Below are 16,968 nucleotides of genomic sequence, written 5' to 3' on the forward strand. Positions count from 1 at the left end.
TTATGCTCTTAGTAGTTATGCTCTTCTCTTGCTATTTATTCATTTCATGTGTATTGCATCATACGTGCATTTCTGTTTCTATTTAAGCAATAAGGCACCAGGAGGTGTGGTATATGGCCAATATACCATGGCTAAGGACTGTTCTTAAGCATGACGCAACACGGAGTGACTGGATACAGCCCTTAGCCGTGGTATATTGGCCATAACCCACAAACCCCAGAGGTGCCTTATTGCTATTATAAACTGGTTACCATTGTAATAAGAGCAGTAAAAATACATGTTTTGTCATACCTGTGGTATATGGTCTGATTACAGTACCACGACTGTCAGCCAATCAGTATTCAGGGCTCGAACCATCCAGGTTATAATCTGTTTAAGAACATTCCCATACACATCATGTCAATCAAGTCCTCTGTTTGAAACACTGGAGGTTGCCTTGTATCACTAAAAGGAGATATATATATCTGGTGTGAGCTATCTCACTTGTCACCCCCAAAGCCAATTCCTCCTTTGGCCGCCTCTCCTTCCAGTTCTCTGCTGCCAATGACTGGAACGAACTACAAAAATCTCTGAAACTGGAAACACTTATCTCCCTCTAGCTTTAAGCACCAGCTGTCAGAGCAGCTCACAGATCACTGCACCTGTACATAGCCCATCTATAAATAGCCCAAACAACTACCTCTTCCCCTACTGTATTTATTTATCTCCTTTGCACCCCAGTATTTCTACTTTGCACACTCATCTGTCAAATCTACCATTCCATTGTTTTAATTGCTATATTATATTTACTTCGCCACCATGGCCTATTTATTGCCTTTACCTCCCTTATCTCACCTCATTTGCTCACATTGTATATAGACTTATTTTTCTACTGTATTATTGACTGTATGTTTGTTTTACTCCATGTGTAACTCTGTGTTGTTATATGTGTCGAACTGCTTTGCTTTATCTTGGCCAGGTCGCAGTTGTAAATGAGAACTTGTTCTCAACTTGCCTACCTGGTTAAATAAAGGTGAAATAAAATAAATAAAAAAAATTTTTTAACATGCTCCATGGCTCAGGACGAAAGGCTGATTTGGCTCAGTTCATTTGCTAAGAGGAAGAACTTTGCAGCCGTTTCTGATTAATAAACAATGCCATGCTGGTGGGTGGTAACATTTAAATTAAACCCAGCCCTGAAAAGAAATGTACTCTGAAAAGAATTTGCACGTTCTCTCATAGGAAAAGACATGGCATTGACACAGATTTCACAAATGTCCCACCTTGGATTTCCCACTTCAAGTCCAAATATATCACACTTTCACTAAAATGATGACCTACTGAAGTAAATCATTTATAACATCATGGGTAAGCTCTGGCTGGCCATCATCTTTCAACTCAAAAAAGTGGATTTTCTGGTGTGAGCTTTTAAAATGTGAGAGACATATTCCCTCTCAAAGACAAATTATGTTCTATTTCATTCTTGACTTCCTCAATAGCATAAAGCATCTACATGCATGAAACATTATTGGGTAGATAAGAGGGCCCAGTCTTTACCTTTCTCCATGACACTCTGCCGCATTGCTTTGGCCACCAGCACGCGGACGTTGGCCACGGGGTCCAACGACAGGCTGAGGAGACTGGGGAGGAGGTGCTGGGCAAACTGGTCCATGGGCATACAGTCCTCCTCCACGATGGCCTGGGGAACACAGCGGAGAGAGAGTTAATAGAAAAAACAGCAGGGTTGTGTTCATTAGGGAATGCAACAGAAAATGTTTTAAAAATCAGTTTCCCTTCTGTTTGGTGCCTAATGAACATGACCAAGCAGTCAGGCATACAATTCTCACATCCACCTTCTTTCAGAATAGTGCTATGGCAAGCATGGCTGATGCAATTTCACACTAAAACATTTTTTGAAGGCAGCAGCTATTGGGATTAGTGTTTGTAAGGATTTATTTTCATAAATACTATGTGTGTCCTGACCTGGCAAATGAAGGCAAAGGCCTGGCGGCCCACCCATTTTGGACAGTGGCAGAAGCGGACGATGAGCTCGTTGATGAAGTTCAGGCCCAGCTCGCGGGCTCCACACGCATACATCTTTTGTAAGATCTCCACCACCTGGGACAGACAAGATGATATTTGATGACATTTCCACAATATGAGGTCGAAATAACAGTATGAAATTGTGTATGAACCATTTGAAGAAAATGCCTGGAATTTCAGCCTGTTCAGGAAGGATGGATCTTTTGGCCCACATCATGACGTGATCTGATTATAATAAACCAATGACTGTTCATCTGGGTAATGGGGTGGGCTGTAGACCATCCTATCAGGGCTGTGTATGTAAATACAAGGTATGACCAAAAGTATGTGGACACCTTGTCGAACATCTCATTTCTTAATCATCAGCATTAATATGTAGTTGGTCCCCCCTTTGCTGTTATAACAGCCTCCACTCTTCTGGGAAGGCTTTCCACTAGATGTTGGAATATTGCTGCGGGGACTTCATTGGAAAGGGGCTTCCCCAAACTGTTGTTACAAAGTTGGAAGCACAAAATCGTCTAGAAATTCATTGTATGCTGTAGCATTAAGATTTCCCTCAACTGGAACTAAGGGGCCAAGCCCAAACAATGAAAAACAGCCTCAGACCATTTTTTTAACAGTTGGTACTATGCATTCGGGCAGGAAGCCTTCTCCTGGCATCCGTCAAACCCAGATGCATCCGTCAGACTGCCAGATGGTGAAGCGTGATTCATCACTCCACAGAACGCGTTTACACTGTTCCAGAGTCCAATGGCGGCCAGCTTTACACCATTTCATCCAGCGCTTGGCATTACGTATGGTGATCTTAGGCTTGTGTGCGGCTGCTCGGCCATGGAAACCCATTTCATGATGCTCCCGAAGAACAGTTCTTGTGAGGACGTTGCTTCCAGAGGCAGTTTGGAACTCATTAGTGAATGTTGCGACCGAGGACAGATTTTTACACGCTACAACACTCGGCGGTCCCGTTCTGTGAGCTTGTGTGGCCTACCACTTCGCGGCTGAGCAGTTGATCGGGACAAACTGACTTGTAGGAAATCCTATGACGGTGCATCCTATGACGGTGCCACATTGAAAGTCACTGAGCCTTTCACTAAATACTGGAGGCCTCCAGTATTTATGCTGCAGTAGTTTATGTGTCGGGGGGCTAGGGTCAATCTGTTACATCTGGAGTATTTCTCGTCTTATCCGGTGTCCTGTGTGAATTTAAATGTGCTCTCTCTAATTCTCTCTTTCTTTCTTTCTCTCGGAGGACCTGAGCCCTAGGACCATGCCTCAGGACTACCTGGCATGATGACTCCTTGCTGTCCCCAGTCCACCTGGCCGTGCTGCTGCTCCAGTTTCAACTGTTCTGCCTGCGGCTATGGAACCCTGACCTGTTCACCGGACGTGCTTGTTGCACCCTCGACAACTACTATGATTATTATTATTTGACCATGCTGGTCATTTATGAACATTTTAACATCTTGACCATGTTCTGTTATAATATCCACCCGGCACAGCCAGAAGAGGACTGGCCACCCCTCATAGCCTGGTTCCTCTCTAGGTTTCTTCCTAGGTTTTGGCCTTTCTAGGGAGTTTTTCCTAGGGAGTTTTTCCTAGCCACCGTGCTTCTTTCACATGCATTGCTTGCTGTTTGGGGTTTTAGGCTGGGTTTCTGTACAGCACTTTGAGATATCAGCTGATGTACGAAGGGCTATATAAATACATTTGATTTGATTTCAGTAAGGCCATTCTACTTCCAGTGTTTGTCTAAGGAGATTGCATGGCTGGGTGCTCTATTTTACACCTGTCAGCAACAGGTGTGACTGAAATAGCCGAATCCACTCATTTGAAGGGGTGTCCACATTCTTTTGTATATATAGTGTATGTGGGATGCTGGGCTTAAGGGCGTTGTAGTTTTCATGAAGCAAATATTCAACCTAGTTCAGCGCATAAACGTGGTAATTAAATACAATGACCACAATCCATTGCGCCTGTTCTTCCTGGCTCGGACAGAGCCCGCACAACAGACTGCATGAGAGGAATGTCCACAACACGACGAGAGGGATAGAGACAGTTCGTGAGGTAGCTCTACCCGATTGATAGTTGTAGGAGCTGGTAATAAGCAGTCTTGAAAGTATGCCACATCTTCTTTAAAGAACTAGTCAAATGATTTTGTCAGACAGCTCTGCAGCATACTTAGGCAGCTACCAGCTAGCCACTAGCCTAGCTAAATAGGATGACTAAAAGACAGTACAGTACGGGAAGCACAGAAATACCGTTAGATGATTGGCTGGCTGCTACTGCCTGAGCAGAGATGAGATGATCAAATAAAAACGAAGTAATATACACAACTGAAATATTTTGTTATTTCATAGTCATTTCCTATTGATGTCTACCTAATGTGGACCTGACACAGACAATGGAATATTTTCAGCCATTTGGGATGCAAACAATGCTTGGGTGCTTCCCATTCTTAAGAAAGGCAGGTCACTGCATGAAGATGAGATGACTGTCCACTTCCACAGACGTTGGTCACAATACAGACATGCGTACACAAGCACACCTCATATCATTGAGGACAATATGAGTACTTCAGGCTGTTAAACAATAATTTCAAAAATCATTGTTACATCATTCCACCCCCCAAAAAAATTCAAGTCCAAATGTGATGCCTACCAGCTGGTAAGAGATCCACCGGACCTCTGACACTTTGTCTGAGCAGAGGGTCAGTGCTATTTGTCTGAGGTAGTTATACACATCATCGTGGCTGTACAACTCCATGATCAAGATCAGCTGCCTGTGGACACACACATGAAGACGTTCTGTTCAACACACACTGGCTCTTTAGGGGGGGTCATCCTAAAAAAATATATATTATTTCTCTGATATCTTCACTCCATAAAGGAGTCCAACAATACTTCTATATGTATTGGGAGCTCAGACTAAATAAAACCAAGAGGGCGACTGCTTTTGTGACAGCATGGAGCGCCATGTGAACCTAAGTGACAGTCTGTTTGTGCTATCATGCCAAGTCCTTGTCACTCATTGTCATGTTTGGCTTGATGGAGTAGACAAGAGCACAAACATATATGGGGCCAGGACCTGTGTCCACAAACTGTCTCAGAGTAGGAGTGCTGATCTAGGATCTGTCCATATAATCTTATTACGATCTAAAAGGCAAAACTGATTCTAGATCAGCACTCCTACTCCGAGACTGAGGATACGGGCCCAATGTTAGTGATTTACTGTCATATGCCGTCCTGCTCAGGAGCATAATTCATTGGCTGATCCATCCTGCTGACCTGGATGAAACTCTGTGATCATTGGAAGGCCCATCCAAGTGGAATACTAAAATTGTGCATGACATCACAGTCTGGTGGCAATTGCGCCACCTATAGGGAGAAATCTGGAGGCCTCGATCATAGATGAATGAGAAAGATTGGCCCTGATCTAAATGAATGGGAGACTCACCCGGCCAGCTGGTATCTAAATGAATGGGAGACTCACCCGGCCAGCTGGTATCTAAATGAATGGGAGACTCACTCGGCCAGCTGGTATCTGAACCTCCAGTTGCGGCTGTTGTCTGTCACCATGAACTCCTGAAGCTGGTACAGGTACTCTCTCCTGTTCTCCGCATGGAGCAGCTGCCACAAGACAAGACAGAAGACAGAAAGCTTTAACACCACAGAAACAGATCCAAGTTATGGGCCGTTCCACGAAACAAGTGCCTTTTGTATTGCTTTGATATTTTCAGTAGAAATTGTGCACCGATATTGAATTTTAAAAGCCTGTTCAATTAAATGAAGTGCCCCTTAATATAGACCAAATAGAGAACTCAAGAAATCAAAATGTTTACATGAATAAAGACTGGCTAAAGTGCTAAAATTATGCATTTTTACATGTCGCTCTGTGCACCCTCTGTGACTTCTAGGAAGATTTGAATCCACATAAGCCCAAGTTTAAACCACCATTGTAAAGCCCTAGTTATTTTGTTGCTTTGACAAAGTCATTTGTGAAGGTTACTAAGATGAAATCGTCAACCCTGTTATGTACAACCCAGTTACTTTACTTGACACTTACTTGAGATGGGAAAATGAGTTTATGGCAGAATGCTAAAATTAGGTCAAACCAAAACTTTTATTATCAAGTTACGCATCTCAAAAGGCACCGAACTGGTGGAAACACCCTTATCATGTCTCCCCAAAGTTACCATTATTCATCATTACAAAACCCCTGGACAACAAATTATCATGTATTATTGACTTAAGGCACAAGTATCAAAAGTACTGGAGACAAATGAAATAAGAGTAAAAGAGTCTACCTGTAAAGTAAACATGTTGTTATTGTGAAAGAGAAATTGCTTCTATGAGAACCATATGAACCCAGTACACAGGTCAAGTCAGGCAGACATCCACATTTAAAATCCACTCTAGATTTACACGTAATATGGTAGCCTGAGTTCCAGTCTGTTTGTGCTCTCATGCCAACTCCTTGTCAATGTTTGGCTCGACAATGAGCAATGGAGTTGGTAAGAAGAGCACAAACACATCTGGGACCAGGCTAGTAAAACAGCACAGCAGGTGGACCAAACGTTTTCATTTTAATATGTAGATAGCCGATTTACAATCGCTACACAGTTGCTCGTTACACGTATGGTGGTCTCACCTTGAGGAAATCATAGAGGTGTTTGAGCACGCCGATCCGCACCTCGTCCAGGTCCTTAAGGAAGCCGTTGAAGATGGGCACCAGGTCGGCCGCAGTCAGCTGGTCTCCCAGGATCAGGGCCAGATCGTGGATGGAGAATGCCAGCGTCCGGCGCACTTTCCACTGTAGGGGTAATGAGTACAACCAGGGGGTTAGCATGGCTCGTCACAAAACGAGACGTTTCCACGTTAGAGAGAATTAGGAGGAGTATAGCCAAAATGACCTTTGTAAGGTCAGAGGTGGTAATTGGGAGTATAGCCACTGCTATTTCAGCACACTCTCTCCTCTCGACCGCTGTCCCATTTAATTTGCCCAGAAATAAGCAAACATTTGAGGTAACTGAAGTTCCTTATAGCCTTTAAGTCAAAATGACAAGCTGTATTGCTTTTGGTTGCAAACTAACAGGTCAATATTACGTGACCAAGCAGTCACTGGACTGGCCATTAGCATAGCAACGTGCATAGGATTTCTAACACAAATGTAACGGTTGTTTTCTGACGTTTCAATCTCCAGTGATGAGATCATGTCAATACATAGTGTGTTCACTTTTCGTTCCAAACCAAGCTCTTATCATTAAATACCCTGAGTTTCCTCTGTCGTGTTCTTGGGCACGCAACGGAAAACTTTTGAATCCAAAAGCACCCACCTGTACGTCGGTGGCGAGGGTCTCGTACGTGTCCTTTAGGCAGTGCCAGTTCTGTCGGCCCAGGGTGAGGGCCACGCCAGGTAGGCTGAACGCACAGTGCTTGGCGATCTCAGTGTCCACCGTCTGGGCCTGCGCCGGGTCCGTCATGGAAAGATACTGGTCCAGCAGCTGCTGGGGAATCACATTCTGGAGGAGGGAGTGGGGGGCAAAAGTGGTTTAAACTTGTTACTATCATAACCATGGCAGCAGCCCTCAGTAGAAGCGACAAAAGAGGCTGGGTTCCCAGACACGGACGAAAGCCCGATTCACATTCAACAGCTGAGATGAGAACGGACTGCTTTAAGTGTTGGTGATCTGAATGGTGTAGTTTTAGAAGGTCTCATGTCGGATGCTGGGGTTTCTAAAATTCCACATGTCAAATCTTAGCTAAAGACAAGATGTGTCCGTTTAGCCAATAAGATAACCGTGTGCTGACATTCCGCCAGCCAAGCTTACAGCCAGCTTTCCATTTCTGTGGGGATAGCTGCAGTTAGCTAGCCTGGCTTGCTAATATTTCATTGTCAAGTCACAATGTGAGCTGGTGAGCCAGCCAGTGACTGCATGTATTTCATGAAACTTGTTTGCTAAATACCTTGCTACAAGTAGCTATCATTTTTGTTACAAAGTTTCACCACTGTGCTCAACCTTTTGTATTTCAATACCCCAGTCAGCTGTTTTACAACATAAAAATCTAATTCTATTCTGTCTCATTTTGTCTCGTCTTTCCTTTTTTGTTGGCTGCTGGATCTGCACCAGGCTTAAGCCCCGTCCTGGACTCAAATGCACCATCAATGAAGATTTGCATTTTAGACCAGGACTAGGCTGAATCTGGTTCTGGAACACTGGCCCTACATCTTGTCAATCGCAATTCCTTGGACATTGGATCGTTTTACTATTCTCAGACAAAACAACTTAAAGGTAGGTGTACCCCAGACTTGACTGGATCATAAATGTCCCTCTATGTGTACAGTAACAAGGATTATTAGAAATTCAGTGTTTGACAGAACTGACTAACTGACCTGGACCTTGGACTTCTCCTCACACACCTGGTTGAAAGCAGAGTCCTCTTTCCCCTCCACGCTCTCCATCAGCTCCGATTCCTGACCAACAACAGGAGTAGATACATAGCAGTCAGCTAGCACAGACACATTTACCAGTCAGCTAGCACAGACAAACATACCAGTCAGTTAGCACAGACAAACATACCAGTCAGTTAGCACAGACACATTTACCAGTCAGCTAGCACAGACACATTTACCAGTCAGCTAGCACAGACACATTTACCAGTCAGCTAGCACAGACACATTTACCAGTCAGCTAGCACAGACACATTTACCAGTCAGCTAGCACAGACACATTTACCAGTCAGCTAGCACAGACAAACATGAGGGAACTTCTGGACTGTATTTCTCTCCATCAAGAGCAGCCCCAGTGTCAAAGTTCCATATAGTCTTTTTATTTAATTTATTATTTCACCTTTATTTAACCAGGTAGGCCAGTTGAGAACAAGTTCTCATTTACAACTGTGACCTGGCCAAGATAAAGCAAAGCAGTGCTACAAAAACAACACAGAGTTACACATGGGATAAACAAACCTATAGTCAATATAACACAATAGAAAAATCTGTATACAGTGTGTGCAAATGAAGTAAGGAGGTAAGGCAATAAATAGGGCATTAGTGGAGAAGTAATTACAATTCAGCAATTAACACTGGAGTGATACATGTGCAGATGAGGATGTGCAAGTAGAAATACTGGTGTGCAAAAGAGAAGAAAAAAACTAACATGGGGGATGAGGTAGGAAGTTGGTTGGATGGGCTATTTATAGATAGTCTATCTGTACACAGCCTGTCTACAGTTGCAGCGATCGGTAAGCTGCTCTGACAGCCGATGCTTAAAGTTAGTGAGGGAGATCTAAGTCTCCAACTTCAGTGAGTTTTGCAATTCGTTCCAGTCATTGCCAGCAGAGAACTGGAAGGAAAGGCGGCCAAAGTAGGTGTTGGCTTTGGGGATGACAAGTGAAATATACCTGCATGAGTGAGTGCATCAGGTGGGTGTTGCTATGGTGACCAGTGAGCTGAGTTAAGGCGGAGCTTTACCTAGCAAAGACTTCTAGATGACGTAGAGCCAGTGGGTTTGGCAACGAATTTGTAGTGAGGACCAGCTAACGAGAGCATACAGGTCGCAATGGTGGGTAGTATATGGGGTTTTGGTGACAAAATGGATGGCACTGTGATAGCAAATTGGATGCAGTCTAAGTAGAGTGTTGGAGGCTATTTTGTAAATGACATCGCCGAAGTCAAGGATCAGCAGGATAGTCAGTTTTACGAGGGTATGTTTGGCATCATGAGTGAAGGAGGCTTTGTTTGGAAATAGGAAGCTGATTCTAGATTTAGTTTTGGATTGGAGATGCTTAATGTCAGTCTGGAAGGAGAGTTTACAGTCCAGCCAGACACCCAGGTATTTATAGTTGTCCACATATTCTAAGTCAGAACCATCCAGAGTAGTGATGCTAGACCGGCGGGCGCGGGCAGCTATCGGTTGAAGAGCATGCATTTACTTTTACTAGCATTTAAGAGCAGTTGGAGGCCACGGAAGGAGTGTTGTATGACATTGAAGCTTGTCTGGAGGTTTGTTAACACAGTGTCCAAAGAAGGGGCAGATGTATAGAGAATGACCCGCAGCAAGAGCGACATCATTGATATATACAGAGAAAAGAGTCGGCCCGAGAGTGGAACCCTGTGGCACCCCCATAGAGACTGCCAGAAGTCCGGACAACAGGCCCTCCGATTTGACACACTGAACTCTATCTGAGAAGTAGTTGGTGAACCAGGTGAGGCAGTCATTTGAGAAACCAAGGCTGTTGAGTCTGCCGATAAGAATACGGTGATTGACAGAGTCAAAAGCCTTGGCCAGGTCGATGAAGACGGCTGCACAGTACAGTTTTTTTAATCGATGGTAGTTATGATATCGTTTAGCACCTTGAGTGTGGCTATGGTGCACTCGTGACCAGCTCGGAAACCGGATTGCATAGCGGAGAAGGTACGGTGGGATTCGAGATGGTCGATGATCTGTTTGTTCACTTGTCAAAGTTCAATATAGTCTCTTTAACAGTGTCAAAGTTCCACACAATCTCTCAGTGTCAAAAAGCAATTCATCAAAGTAATTTTGACTTACCACACTGCTGTGGTCCGAGTCATCCCGTACTAGGACAGGTGAGTTGGGGGGTGACTCATGAGGCTCTGGCTCCTTCTCAGTCTCAGCTTTTGCCTCTTTCTGTTCCTCTGTGGGTGCTGGGTCCCTGGCCTGCTGGGTTGGTGGCTCAGGTGTCTGTCTCCCCTCTGTGATCACTCTGTTCTGGGAGGACTCGTCATCTGGTTTTCCATCCTCAGGTGTCTGGCTCTCTGACTCGCCCTCCTCCTCAGACTGGCTCTCCAGCTGGGCAGCCTTTAGGGCAGCCGAGAGCACCTGTACTTGGGCTGGGAGACGCATGCGGAAAGACACACACAGTTGTGAATGTGACAAAAAAAAAGGTACCGGAGCTCCAAGTCTAGGACCAAAAGGCTCTTCAACAGCTTCTACCCCAAAGCCATAAGACTGCTGAACAATTAATAAAATCGCCACCAATTAATAAAAATGTTGTACACTGCTGATACTCTGTTTATTATCTCTGCATAGTCACTTCACCCCCACCTACAGGTACAAATTACCTCAACTAACCTGTACCACTGCACACCGACTTGGTACCCGTGACCCCTGTATATAGCCTCATTGTTGTTATTCTTATTGTGTTGCTTTTTATTATTACTTTTTATTTTAGTCCACTTGGTAAATATTTTCTTAAATCTTCTTGAACTGCACTGTTGGTTAAGGGCTTTCACGGTAAAGTCTACACTTGTTGTATACGGCGCATGTGACAAATAAAGTTTGATTAGAATACACAGGTCAAGCTCAAACTCCCAAATGTCCAGATTATTAAGTTCAGTGAGTGTTAAATAACATTGTGAAGGTTGGATGATATCTAGCGCATTGTGTCACCATAAAACCCAACTTCTCCAAAATAATTGAACCAATTTCTTAACTTAATTAACAACCTTTGACAAAGACATGTTTCCCTCAATCCTCACCTTGTACATCAGGGTCATCCATGTGGGGCTGGAGGCAGTCCAATACCTTCTGGATCTGAGTGCAGGTGGCTGGCTCCAGACTGGACATCTTCCTGTCCTCTACCACCACCTCTTTCTTTTCTCCCTCTGTCCGAGGACCCTGGCCCTTCAACATCTCCAGCTCCTGGCTGATATCCGCTAACGGAGGCCTCCAGTAGAGGAAAGAGTTAAAATTCTGGTCTGTTTGTGCCGTCTCTTTGTTTTTATTATTTGTGGGAGGAAGGTTGTTGTTGTTGCGCGCCTGGCCTTCCTGTTGGTTTTGGGGAGGAGTGTGTCTGGAGTCGCTGTCCCCCCTTGACATGGATTCTAGAGACGGGGTGGAGCGGCCATCTTGGTTAATGGGTGTGTGTGAGGGTCTCACTGTGGGGCCGTTGGAGGACTCTATGCAGAGGGGGGAATTGCTGCAACAGAGAAACAACAAATATCAGAGAGCCCCTTTATCTCCCTCCAACTATATCAACAATTTATTCCAAACGCATTTAAAAAAAAAAAAAAAAATCACAACACAACTTTAATTCAAACCCATTTAACACTAGAACTGCTAAATCAGTCATTTTGACTGCTCATGAATTGTATGCCGTCCTCTGTCCTCGACTTTTCCAAAATAAGTCTATATAAACACACTGTCGTTGTTAGAATCTTAAGTATCTCTGGTAAGTATCTTATCGGGTACTGGAGTTACAACCAGTTAAATGAGGTAATGTCATTCATTGAATAGTTTTCCCCCCATTGCTCCTCCTTCTCCCAACAGTAGGGCCCGCTCCGCTCCTCCCAACAGTAGGGCCCGCTCCGCTCCTCCCAACAGTAGGGCCCGCTCCGCTCCTCCCAACAGTAGGGCCTACGCCACTCCTTCCAACAGTAGGGCCTGCTCCGCTCCTCCCAACAGTAGGGCCTGCTCCGCTCCTCCCAACAGTAGGGCCTGCTCCGCTCCTTCCAACAGTAGGGCCTGCTCCGCTCCTCCCAACAGTTGAAAGTGCAGTGCCCAGCTGATAATCCCCCCGATAATGAAACTGAACCAAACTACTTTCACAAATATAAACAACAGATGAAATAAATGAAGTAAAGTATGTTGGGGAGAAAGGGGGAGAATGGGTGAGTTGATGAGCGGTCTTAGCAGTCTACTCTGGCCTACATGGAATAGGCTAGACAGCGAGAGCGTGCGCAAATGTACATGCTGAACTGCTTTCAATATCTGGGAAGATATCCACATGAGGCAGCAGGTGGGAGAGTGTGGGAGAATGTGGTGATGAGGCTTATGGAACCTCATGCTGGCAAGGGGACAAATGTCACCATGGACAATTTCTTCACTTCACGGTCATTGGCAAATATGTTGGCTTGTAAAAAAAACAAGTCTGGCCGCACCATGAACAAAGTGAAACAGGAGCTCTCTCCCTCTGCGCATAATGCAGCACCTACACAGCCATGGTGGAGTACAACAGTGCTGAAGAATGTCAAGAAGATGGGAACATAAAGAGAACCGTAGACTATCACACACTACAACCAAACAAAGGTGTGCCAAAGTGTGTCAACTGTTAGGACCAGGAAGAACAGCTAAATTAAATCCAACGGATGCCATCGCTTGAAGACGCACACAAGATGATATTAATTGACTGATGTCAAATCGAGACTTACATTCATTATAATGAACAAAAATCACAACACACAAAACTCTAAATTCAAATGTGAAAACAAGAAAAGACTATTGGTTAATTTTACTAGTATGGTACATTTCAAATAGTGTACTTGGACCCAGAGTGGTGCGGTGACAACGTGTGTTTTGCTGTTGGTTTGTGTCCTAACCTGTCAGAGGGACACCTGGGGACCTCTAGTAGTGTGCCGTCCTCTTTGAAGTAGAGGCCCGTGGTGGAGGGGTTGGCAAAGGTGGAGATGAAGCGTCCCAAAGACTGGAAGGCAGCCTGGCGCACCTGGAGGGTGAAGAGAGCATGTCGACCATATCATTAAATACAACAACGTAGTAAAACACATAATAATATACACTGAGGGAAAAAAGTATTTCATCCCCTGCTGATTTTGTACGTTTGCCCACTGACAAAGAAATGATCAATCTATAATTTTAATGGTAGGTTTATTTGAACAGTGAGAGACAGAATAACAACAAAAGAATCCAGAAAAACGCATGTCAAAAATGTTATAAAATGATTTGCATTTTAAATGAGGGAAATAAGTATTTGACCCCTCTGCAAAACATGAACATGTACTTGGTGGCAAAACCCTTGTTGGCAATCACAGAGGTCAGACGTTTCTTGTAGTTGGCCACCAGGTTTGCACACATCTCAGGAGGGATTTTGTCCCACTCCTCTTTGCAGATCTTCTCCAAGTCATTAAGGTTGAGGCTGACGTTTGGCAACTCGAACCTTCAGCTCCCTCCACGGATTTTCTATGGGATTAAGGTCTGGAGACTGGCTAGGCCACTCCAGGACCTTAATGTGCTTCTTCTTGAGCCACTCCTTTGTTGCCTTGGCCGTGTGTTTTGGGTCATTGTCATGCTGGAATACCCATCCACGACCCATGTTCAATGCCCTGGCTGAGGGAAGGAGGTTCTCACCCAAGATTTGACGGTACATGGCACCGTCCATCGTCCCTTTGATGCGATGAAGTTGTCTTGTCCCCTTAGCAGAAAAACACCCCCAAAGCATAATGTTTCCACCTCCATGTTTGACGGTGGGGATGGTATTCTTGGGGTCATAGGCAGCATTCCTCCTCCTCCAAACACGGCGAGTTGAGTTGATGCCAAAGAGCTCCATTTTGGTCTCATCTGACCACAACACTTTCACCCAGTTGTCCTCTGAATCAGATGTTCATTGGCAAACTTCAGACGGGCATGTATATGTGCTTTCTTGAGCAGTGGGACCTTGCGGGCGCTGCAGGATTTCAGTCCTTCATGGCGTAGTGTGTTACCAATTGTTTTCTTGGTGACTATGGTCCCAGCTGCCTTGAGATCATTGACAAGATCCTCCCATGTAGTTCTGGGCTTATTCCTCACCATTCTCATGATCATCGCAACTCCATGAGGTGAGATCTTGCATGGAGCCCCAGTCCGAGGGTGATTGACAGTTCTTTTGTGTTTCTTCCATTTGCGAATAATCGCACCAACTGTTGTCACGTTCTCACCAAGCTGCTTGGCGATGGTCTTGTAGCCCATTCCAGCCTTGTGTAGGTCTACAATCTTGTCCCTGACATCCTTGGAGAGCTCTTTGGTCTTGGCAATGGTGGAGAGTTTGGAATCTGATTGATTGCTTCTGTGGACAGGTGTCTTTTATACAGGTAACAAACAGAGATTAGGAGCACTCCCTTTAAGAGTGTGCTCCTAATCTCAGTTTGTTACCTGTATAAAAGACACCTGGGAGCCAGAAATTAACATTTTTGACATGCGTTTTTCTGGATTTCTTTGTTGTTATTCTGTCTCTCAATGTTCAAATAAACCTACCATTAAAATGATAGACTGATCATTTCTTTGTCAGTGGGCAAACGTACAAAAACAGCAGGGGATCAAATACTTTTTTCCCCTCACTGTATGTATCTCTATGATGTTCCAAATCTATCATCACTGTTATTATTGTAATTCGTGGTCATTCATGCGAAAAACATCTCATACAAACAGCACCAGAATAGAATGGTGTTTATACTGTGTGTGTGTGTGTGTGTGTGCACGCGCGCATCTGGCGCAGTCTCTTACCCAGCGAGACTGGTCACTGATGAGGCTACTGAAAAGGGGGGACAGTTTTGTGCGTCGCACCTCGGGGGAGGTGGAGTTGGAGACGATCATGAAGCAGTCGGCGCATGCCTTCCGGATGCCCCACAGGCTATCAGAGCACAGGTCAAAGAACTTGGACATCTGGGCAGTGACAGAAGACAATCATTACAAGGGATGTATTCATTAGTGGAGATCGTTGCAAACTGTAGCAAAACATTTTCCAATAAAAAAAAAAGAGAATTTCTTATCAGACAAAGGTTGGTTGCACTTAAGGAAATCACAAATATCATGGATATATGGAGGCTTAAATATCATGACCTAGTGAGATATACATGGTGGAGGCTCTATTAGGCTAGTTACCTTGACTACTTTTTTATGTCATTCTCGCTGGCACCAAAAGTTTGAAATGTGTTGATAGGGGACAGAATGCAGTAGGACCATAAAATAATTGCCATATACATTACTCTTACATAATGCCCACGTGGGCGAGGATATTGGAAACTTGTGACAGAGTGCGCAAAGGTGTCATCAAGGCAAAGGGTGGTTACTTAGAAGAATCTCAAATATTAAATATATTTTGATTTGTTTAACACTTTTTTGGTTACTACATGATTCCATGTGTGTTATTTCATAGTTTTGATGTCTTCACTATTATTCTACAATGTAGAAAATAGTAAAAATTAAGAAAAACCCTTGAATGAGTAGGTGTGTCCAAACTTTTGACTGGTAATGTGCTTCTACACCTGCATTGCTTGCTGTTTGGGGTTTTAAGCTGGGTTTCTGTACAGCACTTTGTGACATCAGCTGATGTGAGAAGGGTTTTATAAATACATTTGATTGATACTGTATACCACCGTATCTTTGAGTGTGAGGACGAAATAAAGCAACATCCTAGTGACTCACCAGTAGTTTCTCTGTGGCATCACGGCCCACAATGGAACAGAACTCTCCGAAATTGGCTGCACACACCTGAAGGAAAAGAGTGTCAAAAACCTGTTAAAAATGGTTTGTTCAAGCAGCTTTTGCTCACTCGTATGACTGGAGAAAAAAATAAAAAAATATTCCAAAAAGTATTTACCCATGTCGGCCTTATAGACTTAATACTGTTGGTGCTGAATAATAAAGGGCAACATTGGGATACACCGAGGCACATTACAGTCATTACAAGCTCAGGAAAATCTCCAAAATAAATACCCCTTCCCCAACTGGCACTAAGTTCCCAAGGTCATTACAATTCCAAACAGATAGTTTAGGCCTTCATACTGAATCACAAAACACACTCCTTCAGCAACTGCATTCATTCAGTTTGTGAACATTTCGGAAGATTCAAGATGGGAAACACAATCCTTGAGCGACTACCATAAACAGTGTGTAATGTTTATTGTCAAAACTGTGCTCCAGATGGATCCGGAGAACTGTGTGTTTGAGTTTACCTTGCGGACTTGGAAGAGCCTGGCGTCGCTGCACAGCTCACAGAAACGCTGCAACAGCTGCTCCACTGTCTCTTTGCTCAGCATGGTTACCAGCTTACACATGATCTACGGAGCAGGGAGAGAGGATCACAATCAATGTAATTCTAATGGAATCCACAGGGGCTCCAGAGTACAGACATGGGATCAGCTTCCCCTCCCCCAATCTTAAAAAAATGTTTGCGGGGGAAAATGCTAAACTGACCCAGGATCTGCATCTAGGGG

The 16,968-nt window shown here is 44.2% G+C and overlaps 1 protein-coding gene across 2 annotated transcripts in view; it reads right to left on the reverse strand.

Moving 5' to 3' along the window:
- The window catches only part of LOC115150075 (serine/threonine-protein phosphatase 4 regulatory subunit 1), a 31,587-nt gene that overhangs the window by 2,394 nt on the left and 12,225 nt on the right, over positions 1 to 16,968 (reverse strand). Inside the window, exons 7-19 of one of the 2 annotated variants that reach the window (XM_029692981.1) lie at positions 16,708 to 16,812; positions 16,178 to 16,243; positions 15,257 to 15,415; positions 13,360 to 13,484; positions 11,521 to 11,960; positions 10,571 to 10,872; positions 8,413 to 8,493; positions 7,355 to 7,540; positions 6,670 to 6,831; positions 5,548 to 5,648; positions 4,681 to 4,801; positions 1,963 to 2,097; positions 1,537 to 1,678 (exon numbers count right to left, since the gene is read on the reverse strand). In XM_029692981.1, coding sequence (XP_029548841.1) covers positions 1,537 to 1,678; positions 1,963 to 2,097; positions 4,681 to 4,801; positions 5,548 to 5,648; positions 6,670 to 6,831; positions 7,355 to 7,540; positions 8,413 to 8,493; positions 10,571 to 10,872; positions 11,521 to 11,960; positions 13,360 to 13,484; positions 15,257 to 15,415; positions 16,178 to 16,243; positions 16,708 to 16,812 — 2,125 coding nt within the window. The remainder of the gene's footprint in view (positions 1 to 1,536; positions 1,679 to 1,962; positions 2,098 to 4,680; positions 4,802 to 5,547; positions 5,649 to 6,669; positions 6,832 to 7,354; positions 7,541 to 8,412; positions 8,494 to 10,570; positions 10,873 to 11,520; positions 11,961 to 13,359; positions 13,485 to 15,256; positions 15,416 to 16,177; positions 16,244 to 16,707; positions 16,813 to 16,968) is intronic. The other variant, XM_029692982.1, reaches the window with a different exon arrangement.

This window comes from Salmo trutta, chromosome 16 (assembly GCF_901001165.1).
Source record: "Salmo trutta chromosome 16, fSalTru1.1, whole genome shotgun sequence".
Taxonomy (NCBI): domain Eukaryota; kingdom Metazoa; phylum Chordata; class Actinopteri; order Salmoniformes; family Salmonidae; genus Salmo; species Salmo trutta.